This window comes from Diabrotica virgifera, chromosome 10, assembly GCF_917563875.1.
Source record: "Diabrotica virgifera virgifera chromosome 10, PGI_DIABVI_V3a".
Classification (NCBI taxonomy): domain Eukaryota; kingdom Metazoa; phylum Arthropoda; class Insecta; order Coleoptera; family Chrysomelidae; genus Diabrotica; species Diabrotica virgifera.
In genome coordinates this window covers 146,300,532-146,313,194 of record NC_065452.1, presented here as the reverse complement: position 1 = coordinate 146,313,194, position 12,663 = coordinate 146,300,532, and the positions used below count along the sequence as shown (strand labels likewise).

At 33.7% G+C, this 12,663-nt stretch overlaps 1 protein-coding gene across 5 annotated transcripts in view; it reads right to left on the bottom strand.

Annotated features, from left to right (window-relative positions):
- Nucleotides 1–12,663, bottom strand: part of LOC126893396 (very-long-chain 3-oxoacyl-CoA reductase) — a 96,220-nt gene that overhangs the window by 20,502 nt on the left and 63,055 nt on the right. For all 5 annotated transcript variants that reach the window (XM_050663534.1, XM_050663535.1, XM_050663533.1 and 2 more), the window contains exon 3: nucleotides 11,964–12,086. In XM_050663534.1, the coding sequence (XP_050519491.1) occupies nucleotides 11,964–12,086 (123 nt within the window). The remainder of the gene's footprint in view (nucleotides 1–11,963; nucleotides 12,087–12,663) is intronic.

Genomic DNA, 12,663 nt, shown 5'->3' with positions numbered 1-12,663 from the left:
TGTTTCCTGTTGATTGTCATCCATTTTTTTCTCCACTTTATCCATTTTCTTTGATGTTTCTTCCTGATTTTTATCCATTGTCCTTTTTGCTTCATCCATTTTTTGTTGTGTTTCATCCATTTTTTGATCCAATTTTTGTTGTGTTTCATCCATTTTTCGATCCACTTTTCGTTGATTGTCATCCAGTTTTTGTGACTGGAGTTGCATCAGTTGTAATAGTTTATCTATTCCTGATAATTCTTGCTGTTCTGATGCCATGATTGTCGTGTCTAAAATCTCTTCTTGGTCTGAATGTTCTTTCTGTTTTTTGTTGTCTTTGCTTTGGCTTCTTGTCACAGACATTTGTTTTCAAAAAGTACTATCCCCGCCAAATATGAAATTTTACTAGTATGTTACCAAGACGACTTTTTCTCACCCAAATATTATAAATTGTCAATAAATATATCAAATGCAAATATCGTAAAAATAAATTATTAAATCATTTATCAAATGTAAATATCGTAAAATAAAATATTAAATCAGTTATCAAATGTAAATACCTCACTTTTAACCACAGGCATATAAATTTTCAAATACCGGCTTTACTCTTTCTATCCTTCAAATTTGCCACTAGAAATACTTTACAATGCCCTCCACGTTGGACGACAGTTGAAGTGATCTTGATTATTGATATGAGATAATATTCTTATATGTTACTTAATTTAATCAATGTATTAATTACTAATCCAATTAATTAACCAGATCACATATCAATATGCTTTCAATCTCAGGGCGAATTATAAATTGATTACTTACTTTCGTGGCTTCTAGTATTTCTTGGTGGTTCCTAATCGGGATAGAAAAGAAAAGAGTAAAAAAATACACATATGGGTTACAATTGTAATCAAAAATTATTTTTTATTTTATTCAAAAAGGCAATCAATGCTTAATATTTGCTATTTCTTATTATTCTTAAACATAACATTTGAAAATGGGAACCTTATTTCCTTTTGTAAATCAATTGAAAGTTTTTATTAACATTTAACTATTATGAATTATTATTAACAAGTCTATTTAAGTTTGATGAAGCTTTTCTGATATTATTGATTATGTTATTCAAATTTTTATGTGGAATTTAATACGAAAAACCCATACATTCATGTCCAAACAAATGAGACTGACCTTTTTCTGGTGAAACTGAAAATGTCCTCACACAACACCCGTTCCTGCTATCCTTGGCTGCGATCAAACCTCGTCCTGGCTTCCAGTAATGTACTCCTTTGAAGATCTAGCTCGAATAGCTCTCGTTCCTGTTCGGTCGTGATGCTGTGTTCTACCTTTTTCGAAACTGCTATCAGCTACCGGAACACTCTTGGCTCAAGGAGGTTCTTTTACTCTCAACCTGGCCTACTTCTCGTTCCACGATATATACTCCACACTCACGGAACTACCGGCTTTCTCACTATCCGTACACTACGGTCTACTACTCGACTTCACTTCTCGACAGCTCAAAACATTCTGATCTCACTTTGTCATCCATTCCCCTACTTTCTAAATATCCCTTCCAAATTCACAAATCAATCTTCCACCACCAACTCTCATTCGTAATATTCCTCAAAACCAATTTTTAATCTTTCTAAATATGCTTAATGGATTTCAAAAGAAAATATTTAATTCCCATTCTAACTTACTTTCTATTATTTACAAATTTTAATCACCTATTCTCTCTTTCAAATGAGTCTATTCAGCATAGGCTAATGATCGAAACCTTCCGCGAAAAACGATAATGAACTATCATCTATTTCACTGAGTTTATTTAACATAGGCTAATGATCGACCTTCCGAGAAGAACGATAATGGTCCGCGTCATTCACTTTGTTTATTGTAAGCGCACTTTCCCGAGTTCCGTCTTAATCACTTCTTAAAATTAAATATAACAATTTGTTGTATACAGGGTGTTCTAAATTTATATGCCCGTGGTTGAGAAAATTGAAAATATTTTATATTAAATTGAATTTTTTTTATAATTATCAAATTTTAATTTTCCTATCAAATAGAAATATAACAATATATATATATATATATATAGAAAAGAAAAATCATTGGCAAATAACTCGAAATGTGAATGTGAAAACAAAATTTACAATATAAAAAGATGGAATGCAACTGCAGACACGTGTTTCTGACTCATTAGTCGTCATCAGTACAGTATAGCCAAGTTAGAAGAATAATAGTTTAACTTGGAAAAAGATCACTACAGGAGCAATATTACCATTTGTGACAACAATGTCAGAAGACCCTGCCTTTCAGGGCGACGACCAACACAGTCACGGAGGTAAAGCTACCTGAGGAAAGAAAAGCCAAAACCTTATACAATAAAGGATGTTAAGTAATCGAGTACAACTATAAATATAGAAAAGAAAAATCATTGGCAAATAACTCTAAATGTGAATGTGAAAACAAAATTTACAATATAAAAAGATGGAATGCAACTGCAGACACGTGTTTCTGACTCATTAGTCGTCATCAGTACAGTATAGCCAAGTTAGAAGAATAATAGTTTAACTTGGAAAAAGATCACTACAGGAGCAATATTACCATTTGTGACAACAATGTCAGAAGACCCTGCCTTTCAGGGCGACGACCAACACAGTCACGGAGGTAAAGCTACCTGAGGAAAGAAAAGCCAAAACCTTATACAATAAAGGATGTTAAGTAATCGAGTACAACTATAAATATAGAAAAGAAAAATCATTGGCAAATAACTCGAAATGTGAATGTGAAAACAAAATTTACAATATAAATAGATGGAATGCAACTGCAGACACGTGTTTCTGACTCATTAGTCGTCATCAGTACAGTATAGCCAAGTTAGAAGAATAATAGTTTAACTTGGAAAAAGATTTCTTCTAACTTGGCTATACTGTACTGATGACGACTAATGAGTCAGAAACACATGTCTGCAGTTGCATTCCATCTTTTTATATTGTAAATTTTGTTTTCACATTCACATTTCGAGTTATTTGCCAATGATTTTTCTTTTCTATATTTATAGTTGTACTCGATTACTTAACATCCTTTATTGTATAAGGTTTTGGCTTTTCTTTCCTCAGGTAGCTTTACCTCCGTGACTGTGTTGGTCGTCGCCCTGAAAGGCAGGGTCTTCTGACATTGTTGTCACAAATGGTAATATTGCTCCTGTAGTGATCTTTTTCCAAGTTAAACTATTATTCTTCTAACTTGGCTATACTGTACTGATGACGACTAATGAGTCAGAAACACGTGTCTGCAGTTGCATTCCATCTTTTTATATTGTAAATTTTGTTTTCACATTCACATTTCGAGTTATTTGCCAATGATTTTTCTTTTCTATATTTATAGTTGTACTCGATTACTTAACATCCTTTATTGTATAAGGTTTTGGCTTTTCTTTCCTCAGGTAGCTTTACCTCCGTGACTGTGTTGGTCGTCGCCCTGAAAGGCAGGGTCTTCTGACATTGTTGTCACAAATGGTAATATTGCTCCTGTAGTGATCTTTTTCCAAGTTAAACTATTATTCTTCTAACTTGGCTATACTGTACTGATGACGACTAATGAGTCAGAAACACGTGTCTGCAGTTGCATTCCATCTTTTTATATTGTAAATTTTGTTTTCACATTCACATTTCGAGTTATTTGCCAATGATTTTTCTTTTCTATATTTATAGTTGTACTCGATTACTTAACATCCTTTATTGTATAAGGTTTTGGCTTTTCTTTCCTCAGGTAGCTTTACCTCCGTGACTGTGTTGGTCGTCGCCCTGAAAGGCAGGGTCTTCTGACATTGTTGTCACAAATGGTAATATTGCTCCTGTAGTGATCTTTTTCCAAGTTAAACTATTATTCTTCTAACTTGGCTATACTGTACTGATGACGACTAATGAGTCAGAAACACGTGTCTGCAGTTGCATTCCATCTTTTTATATTGTAAATTTTGTTTTCACATTCACATTTCGAGTTATTTGCCAATGATTTTTCTTTTCTATATTTATAGTTGTACTCGATTACTTAACATCCTTTATTGTATAAGGTTTTGGCTTTTCTTTCCTCAGGTAGCTTTACCTCCGTGACTGTGTTGGTCGTCGCCCTGAAAGGCAGGGTCTTCTGACATTGTTGTCACAAATGGTAATATTGCTCCTGTAGTGATCTTTTTCCAAGTTAAACTATTATTCTTCTAACTTGGCTATACTGTACTGATGACGACTAATGAGTCAGAAACACGTGTCTGCAGTTGCATTCCATCTTTTTATATTGTAAATTTTGTTTTCACATTCACATTTCGAGTTATTTGCCAATGATTTTTCTTTTCTATATTTATAGTTGTACTCGATTACTTAACATCCTTTATTATATATATATATATATATATATATATATATATATATATATATATATATATATATATATATATATATATATTTTAATTGTTGGAGATGGACTTTACTGGAGAGTCATTGGCTAACTTTTAGCTCTCTTAAAATTGAATTATTTGTCCTATGCTCGGTCCAAGGAATTCGTATCATTCGTCTCCAACAGAACATTTCAGTGGCGTCTATCTTTCTTCTTTCCGATTTTCTCAGGAACCTACATCTAATTAGGGAAAAATGTTATTCTATACTTATCATTTTCCAAGCCAAGAAATTTATTTAATTTCATTGAAATACGGCTTGGTAATAAACAATGTGAGAGAAGTTAATGAGATAACAGATGTTGGTGTGGTTTTTGACAATCCTTTAAGTTCCTCAATATATTGTTAAGCTAAATAATCATCATCATCATATCAGCCTCAAAAGTCCACTGCTGAACATACGCATCTTCCTCGTATTTCCAACCTCGTCTATCTTGCGTCGCTCTCATCCAATTTTTATTTAGCCTTCTTAAATCGTCAGTCCATCATCTAGGTCAGGGGGCACCAATTAGTTTCCCTGAGGGTCGGTTTCGAAAACCTATGACATTTCCGGGGTCCAGATTTATGCTGCCTGTGTCTGACTGTTCTGATTCGGTTTCTTTGTGGATTCTTGTTAAAAAATATCCTGTTAAAAAATTGTGGAAGTATAGAAAACAAACGTTTTCAGTGTTTTATTGTTAGATAAAATGAACTTCCATCAAGTAACGGTCGAATCCATCAATTAAAAAATATCCCCTATAAACAAATCAGAAGGGTGCCGGGTGAAATTTTTGGGCAGAAATTGCTTAATATTTTTTTAACAAATTCAAAACATCACCTTTTTACCCGAAAAAATATGTTTTTAGCATTTTTTGGGTCATCTTAAATAAAAAATATCTGTGATTTTATTAAAACTTAAGAGTTTTCAAGCATCGCAAATGCATATTTTCGCATTTTTCAGATTTTAAATCGCTTATAACTCGAAAACTATCAACTTTTCAGAAATATGACAAAAGACCTTTATTGTTTATAATTACCCAAGAAACCTAGAAATACATTTTTTGAGGCAAAAGTAATTTTGAATTTGCTTAAAAAATTGTTTCACCCGGCACCCTTCTGATTTGTCTAAAGGGGACATTTTTGAACAGGAATCCGCAAAGAAATCGAGTCACACACATTTTTCATACGAAACTGGCCTCACACATGGACTAATATGGATAGGAAAACTAATAATATCTGATTGTTTTTTGGTTCCTGTATACTTTTCTGTAAGTTTTCCTGGTACAATAAATAAAATATAAATTAATTGTGTATTGTTTTGATGTTATTATCAGTATATTTTGAAAACAGCAGTATTGTAAATTGACTGAGAACATTTTATAAATTAGGAATTTATATTTTGAATGCTAATGAAGTTTTTAGACATCTTCAATTTTGTAGAAAGGAAACTGAGGAATTTAAAATAAATAATCATAGTACAAAATGCTAATTAACATGTTATCTTTTCTACATTAGTTTCAATGCAAGGTGTTTGTTGCAAACTTATTAAATCTGAAAATTATTTTAATTAAATGCACATGCACATCTGAAAAGTACTCCTGCTTAACATATAGTAGAGAGGAAATGAATATAAAAAAATGCACATGACAATTTTTTTATTACAGCTTACTTAATTTCAAAATTGATGATTAGTAAGTATAACAATATGGGGGAAAACTCTTTACAAAATTAAATTATCAGAGAGAAAAATGACATTTTTTTTTATGTACAACATGTCTGAAGTTTGGTGTGAGTTAAGTGTAACTGCGTCTCATTAGGGAGTTGAGATATTCATCTGTTAAGTGAGATCTCTACCGATTTTTAATAAAGTTCATTCTTGATAAAGCGGCTTCGCACACATAAGTTGAGCCAAACATAGTACACAATTTCATGGCCAAACATTTTCAAAATTGCCAAACACTAGGTATATTCTGAATTTATTGACGGTCTGCACAAAACTAGCTCACGGTCCGGATGCGGACCGCGGTCCCCTAATTTGTGACCCCTAATCTAGGTGGTCTATCGGCGCTTCTCTTGTTTTCCTTTGGCCTCTTTGTCCATAGCCCATCTGTCATTCATTTTAGTGTGGCTATCCTTTCGATGGCGTCAGTCACCTTGGTTCTTCTCTTGATCTCTTCTTTTTTTTTCTGGCAGAGTGATTCCTAAAGGCAAGCGTCCACAGACCCGCATCGTACGCATCGCACGCATCGTACGCAACGGATTTTAGTTTGCCTGGTACAAAAACTTATGTAACTGCGTCCACTGATCCGCATCGTACGGATCGCATCATCGGTAATGCCGAAGGGTTGCTTCGAGAGGCAACTTTTGCGATTCGTGCCGATAAATCATTCGGAATGCCGACCAGTGGACGCACCCCACGCGCTCTGTTCGGAATTTCGCTTGGCCCAGTGGGAGCTAATCTACGGCTAATTTGCATTTGACGATCGTCTTCTTCGTAATGAAACAAGTAAACTTAGTTTTAACTTTTATTTTATACAATATAATTGGTATATTGGTATATTCAGGTAAAAATATTACAGCCCATGATAAGTTGATTATGGGGATTAAAATATAAATATTACTCATTTTTCATGTTTATTAGTCTTTTTTAAGATATCTTGAGTATCCGACTATGAAAATTATTCACGTTAAAAAAACAACACATTTTTCTATCTTAAATGCAATGAACTTTTTAAAACATATTAGACTTCTTGTTAATGATGTTCCTGAGAAGTGTAAAATTGATGCAAGACATTTCATTTTCCCTCACAAAAGATGAAAAAGCAAGCAAAGTGTGTTACAAGTACAGTTTAAAAACACAGAAAGTATTTTACCGATTTCAGAAAGGCAACTTTAATTAATCTTTAAAGAAACTTTTACTGATGTAGTTACTATTTTCCATTTAAATCAAATTGTTAACAGCTTTGTGTATTTCTTTATATCCAAATATTCCAAATGTATAATTAGTTAGAAAATGGGTACTACTATGCGGTCTACCGTCGTGTTTCTGCTATAGCTTGCGGTCTACCGAGAGAATTGGTGTATAAGCTGTAATATTACTATGCCGATAAAGAATGTTTACAAATCATTTTTGAATGTATTTTTTAAAAATATGTAGAGTTTGTGTAAGGTTTTATAGGTCTAAAGTTAATAATTTTCGAAATATTTAAAATGGCATATGAGAGTTTTACCACTATAGTGTCATTTTTAAATAATTTAATATCTTTGACATAGGTATATCAATATAATATACAATTTGATCACTATTTGCAAATACAATTTTTTTTTCATTTTTTTAATAAACACCCTGTATATTAGTATTGCATTTTGTAGTAAATATTACAGGTTTTCTTTTGATATCAGGTTGTATGTGCCTAGTATGTTTCGTTATGTAGATATTTAAAAAAGAACTATAATATATTTTACGTTTTTGAGGATTTCTTATTACTAAACAGATAGGTACATTAAAATATCATATTTTACTATACTAATAAATATAGTTAATATGCATAAATTAAATTTTAAATTAAAACAACCAATTTAAAGTCTACCTTACTAATTTTTCTACCCTAGCAGGTAGTGGCATCGGTAATCCAATCGCTGCCGATACAGTGGACGCAGTTTGAAAAATTAATCAAATGCGGACCTGTGGACGCTTCCCTTAAAAGTGCACCAATGCAACTGGTGACACTTATTAAAAATCTGTACCAGTCCAATATAGCGACAGTACGATTAGATCAGAAGTTCTCAAACCAATTCAAGACCGAGAGAGGTGTTAGACAAGGATGCGTGTTGTCACCTGACTTATTTAACATTTATGGTGAACATGTCATGAGGATGGTTTTAGAAGGATGGCCGGTGGAGTAACAGTAGCTGGTAGGAGAATCTTCAATATAAGATTTGCTGATGACACTACACTTGTAGCAGCAAATGAGAAAGAAAGAGTTGAGTACGAAAGCAATAAAGTTGGTCTGAAAATCAATAAAGCTAAGACAAAAATAATGGTGGTCGATAGATTCGACACTATTCAACTGACTAATATGTTACAGGAATACCAAATAGCAAACACCTTTGTCTATCTAGGGTCTAGTATAACTAACGATGGTAACTGCGAAGCAGAAGTTCGGAGACGTATTGGTATGGCAAAAAATGCGATGAGTCGCCTAACTAAAGTTTGGAAAGACAGATCTATCTCTCAAAATATCAAGATGAGACTGGTGAATGCCTTTGTATTCTCAATATTTCTATACGGAGCAGAGACTTGGACTCTTCGCGCACGCGAGCGCCAAAAAATTTATGTCTTTGAGATGTGGTGCTGGAGAAGAATGCTGTGCATACCTTGGACAGCTCATAGGGCAAACGTTTCCATTCTAAACCAACTCAAGATTAAAAAAAGACTGTCCACAATATGTCTGCAACGAATTCTGCAATTCTTTGGTGACTTTGGTCACGTGGTTCGCAGAGGTGACGACAGTTTGGAGAAATTAATTGTTTCTGGAAACGTTCCGGGGAGAAGATCAAGAGGACGATCACCAACAAGATGGTCCGACGAAATAAAGAATTCAGCTGGAAACTCATTCTGCGAAGCTCTTAGAACAGCTGAAGATAGAGACCAATGGAGAAACATTGTTAGGAATATTGGAAGAAAACACGATCCTCAGTAATGGGGAAACGACAAGAGAGAGAAAGAGAGATTCCTAAGAAGGATCGTTCCACTCTTCTCCGTACGATTCTCAGTTTGGTTAGCAAGACATTTGTTAAGGTAAGTGTTTCTGCTCCGTATGTCAACACTGGGAGGACGTATTCATCACATATTTTTCTCTTCAGGTATGTGGGAAGCTCACCTTTAAAAGTTTCTCTCACTTCTCCATATGTTGGCCATCCAATACCGATTTTTCTCTTTAGTTCATGCGTCTGATTATCTCTGTCATAGTTGCATGTCCTAGGTATTTATATTTATCAACGAGTTCTATTTCTTGCCTACCAATACTGATGGTCTGGTTGGGTACTAAATTTGTCTACGACTAGTTTCGTTTGTCAGCCAATACAAATTGTTAAAAGCATGTTCCAGCACTGTATTAAAAAATTTAGGTGACATTGAGTCTCCTTGTCTAACCGCTCTATTTTTATGCGGTTACTATTAATATGTATTTTGACAGTGGTTGTTTCCTGCGGGAAAAAGGCATCTCAATAAATGGTCATAAAATAAACAACCTACGTTTCGCAGATGACACAGCCATTCTTGCAAATAGTCAAGCAGAGCTGATTGATCTTATACGACTGGTTGAAAACCAAAGTCAAATATTTGGTCTGCAATTAAACATATCAAAGACAAAGATCATGATAGTGGATAGACTACGTAACAATCATCCACATATAACCACAATTGATCGGTTTGAGGTTGTGAGCTCATACTTATATCTGGCATCATTAATCACAAACACAGGGCCACTACAGGAAGAAATAAAACGTAGATGTGATCTAGCAAAAGTCGCCACAGCAAAAATGACCACAATATGGAAGGACTGTCAAATTTCAAGAGCGTTAAAGATGAGGTTGATCAACTGCTTAATATTCCCAATATTGACTTACGGATGTGAATCTTGGACCCTGAGAAATTCGGAAAGAAGAAAGATAGACGCCACTGAAATGTTCTGTTGGAGACGAATGCTACGAATTCCTTGGACCTACCATATACCAAATAATTCGATTTTAAGAGAGTTAAAAGTTAGCCAACGGCTCTCCAGTAAAGTCCATCTCCAACAATTAAAATACTTTGGACATGTTATGAGAGCCAACACAGAAAACATGGAAAGACTCATTATACAAGGAAAGGTGGAAGGCCGAAGATCACGAGGAAGATCCCCAACAAGATGGATCGATCAAATTACAGGAATATGTAAAAGACCTATGCATGAGTTAAAAGAAATGACCAGAGACAGAGATCTTTGGAGACGGACAATACATGACATCACGTCGACCACTACACTCCCTCCGGGGGGCCTGGATTGAAGAGAGAGAGTTTCCTGTAGGTATTATACCGGGTGTCCACTTATATTTTCCCCCATTTTAACTGCCTATAACTTCTAAACTTCTTAAGATAGAAATATGCGGTTTTCGCTGAAATGTTTTATTTTAGTAAGAGTTTTGTCTGAATGGATTGAATTTTTTATATCGCTTTCAAATACGAAAAGAAAAATGGCGGATTTTTGAAAAAAACGTTGTTGACTTTTTTTAATGGAACACCCAGTATATTTTTTTGTAAATTGAAAGAAAGGTCATTCACCTATCCAGGGATATAAAGTTTTTCAAAATCGGTTGCCAAATCACTAAGTAATTAATTTTTAAAATGAGCGGTGCAACGTGGATATCACATACCTAAATAACATAACTAAGCAAAATGATATTATGTTATGTGATTTCCACATTGCATCTTTCATTTTAAAAATTATTTGCTCAGTCATTTGACAACAGATTTTAAAAAATTTAATATCGTTGGATAGGTAAATGACTGTTTTTTCAAGCTACAAAAAAATATACTGGGTGTTTCAATAAAAAAAGTCAACAACGTATTTTTTTTCCAAAAATCGGCCATTTTTTATTTAAAAGCGACAAAAAAATGGTCATTTACCTAAAAACTTGAAAAAACGATCATTTTCCTATCCAACGATATAAATTTTTTTAAAATCGGTGGTCAAATGACTGAGCAATTAATTTTTAAAATGAGAGATGCAATGTGGAAATCACATATTAATGTTATTTATGTACATATGTGATATCCACGTTGCACCTTTCATTTTAAAAATTAATTACTCAGTGATTTGATAACCGATTTTGAAAAACTTTATATCGCTGGATAGGTGAATGACCTTTCTTTCATTTTACAAAAAAATATACTGGGTGTTCCATTAAAAAAAAGTCAACGTTTTTTTCAAAAATCCGCCATTTTTCTTTTCGTATTTGAAAGCGATATAAAAAATTCAGTCCATTCAGACAAAACTTTTATTAAAATAAAACATTTCAGCGAAAACCGCAAATTTATATCTTAAACCGTTTAGAAGTTATAGGCAATTAAAATGGGGGAAAATATAAGTGGACACCCGGTATTGTATAATAAGTTTGTATAGTTAGACTTTAGATAGTTACTACATACACTTTGTTACCAATATTCTTTATATTAGCTATTATGTTATTATTTTTCTCAATTTTATTCAATGGTTATCTTCAATGGACTGGTGGAATATACTGGAAAACTCGAAGAAAGACCCAATCACATTTATGCGAAGAATTATAATAATAGTAATAGCCAGATTAGAAATTTTTGTAGACGAGCCAAGCTGTACAGCAAAATTAGAAATTCTTACGAATATTATCTAACATTTACATATTTTTGGTACTCCTACGAAATTACTTCATGTAATTGATTTATTGCTCTACGCGACTCTTTTACATATTTTGGAATTGTCTTATATACTAGAATAAGTTATAGATGAGATAATAGAATGTTAAAATTACTTACCCAATTCTTTAGCGACATCTTCAAGCTTGGATTGAGTCCTACTAATTAGCACTATATTTAATCCTTTCTTTGCTAAGACTTCAGCAAATGCTTTGCCGATGCCGTCTGTGGCCCCAGTTATAACTAGAAGAAAAATATAAAAATTAGTTCAATGCTCAGCTCATCCATTATTGGAATACATTTAATATTGTTTTTATGAAAGGCAAAATTATTGTAGAGCAAGTAATGAAATTCAATTACCTAGGAGTAGAGATCACTAGTGACAGGAATATAAGAACAGAGACCACAACACAAGCAACAAAAGCGGCAAGAGTAAGTGATTTCCTCCGAGAAACCATATGGAGAAACAAATATCTGACCACGGAAAGCAAAATAAAAGTATACAAGACAACAGTAAGACCTATCCTAATGCAGTGGAGACAAGGACCGATACAAGAAAGACGAAAAAACAAGTCAACAATATCGAAATGCAGGGGCGTAACAGAGGCCTCCGCAGCGTGAAGCTTGCGGGGGGCCCCAATCGCTTAGGGGCCCCATCTTGTCATCTGATATTATACAGTGAGCACGTAAAGGTTGGAATAAATTCATTTTCTCGAGAGTGGACGATTTTGGAAAAAAATCCCGAAACAGGTCAATTTTTATTTTTAAATTACGACTTTTTGGCATATATATCATACTAGTGACGTCACCCATCTGGACG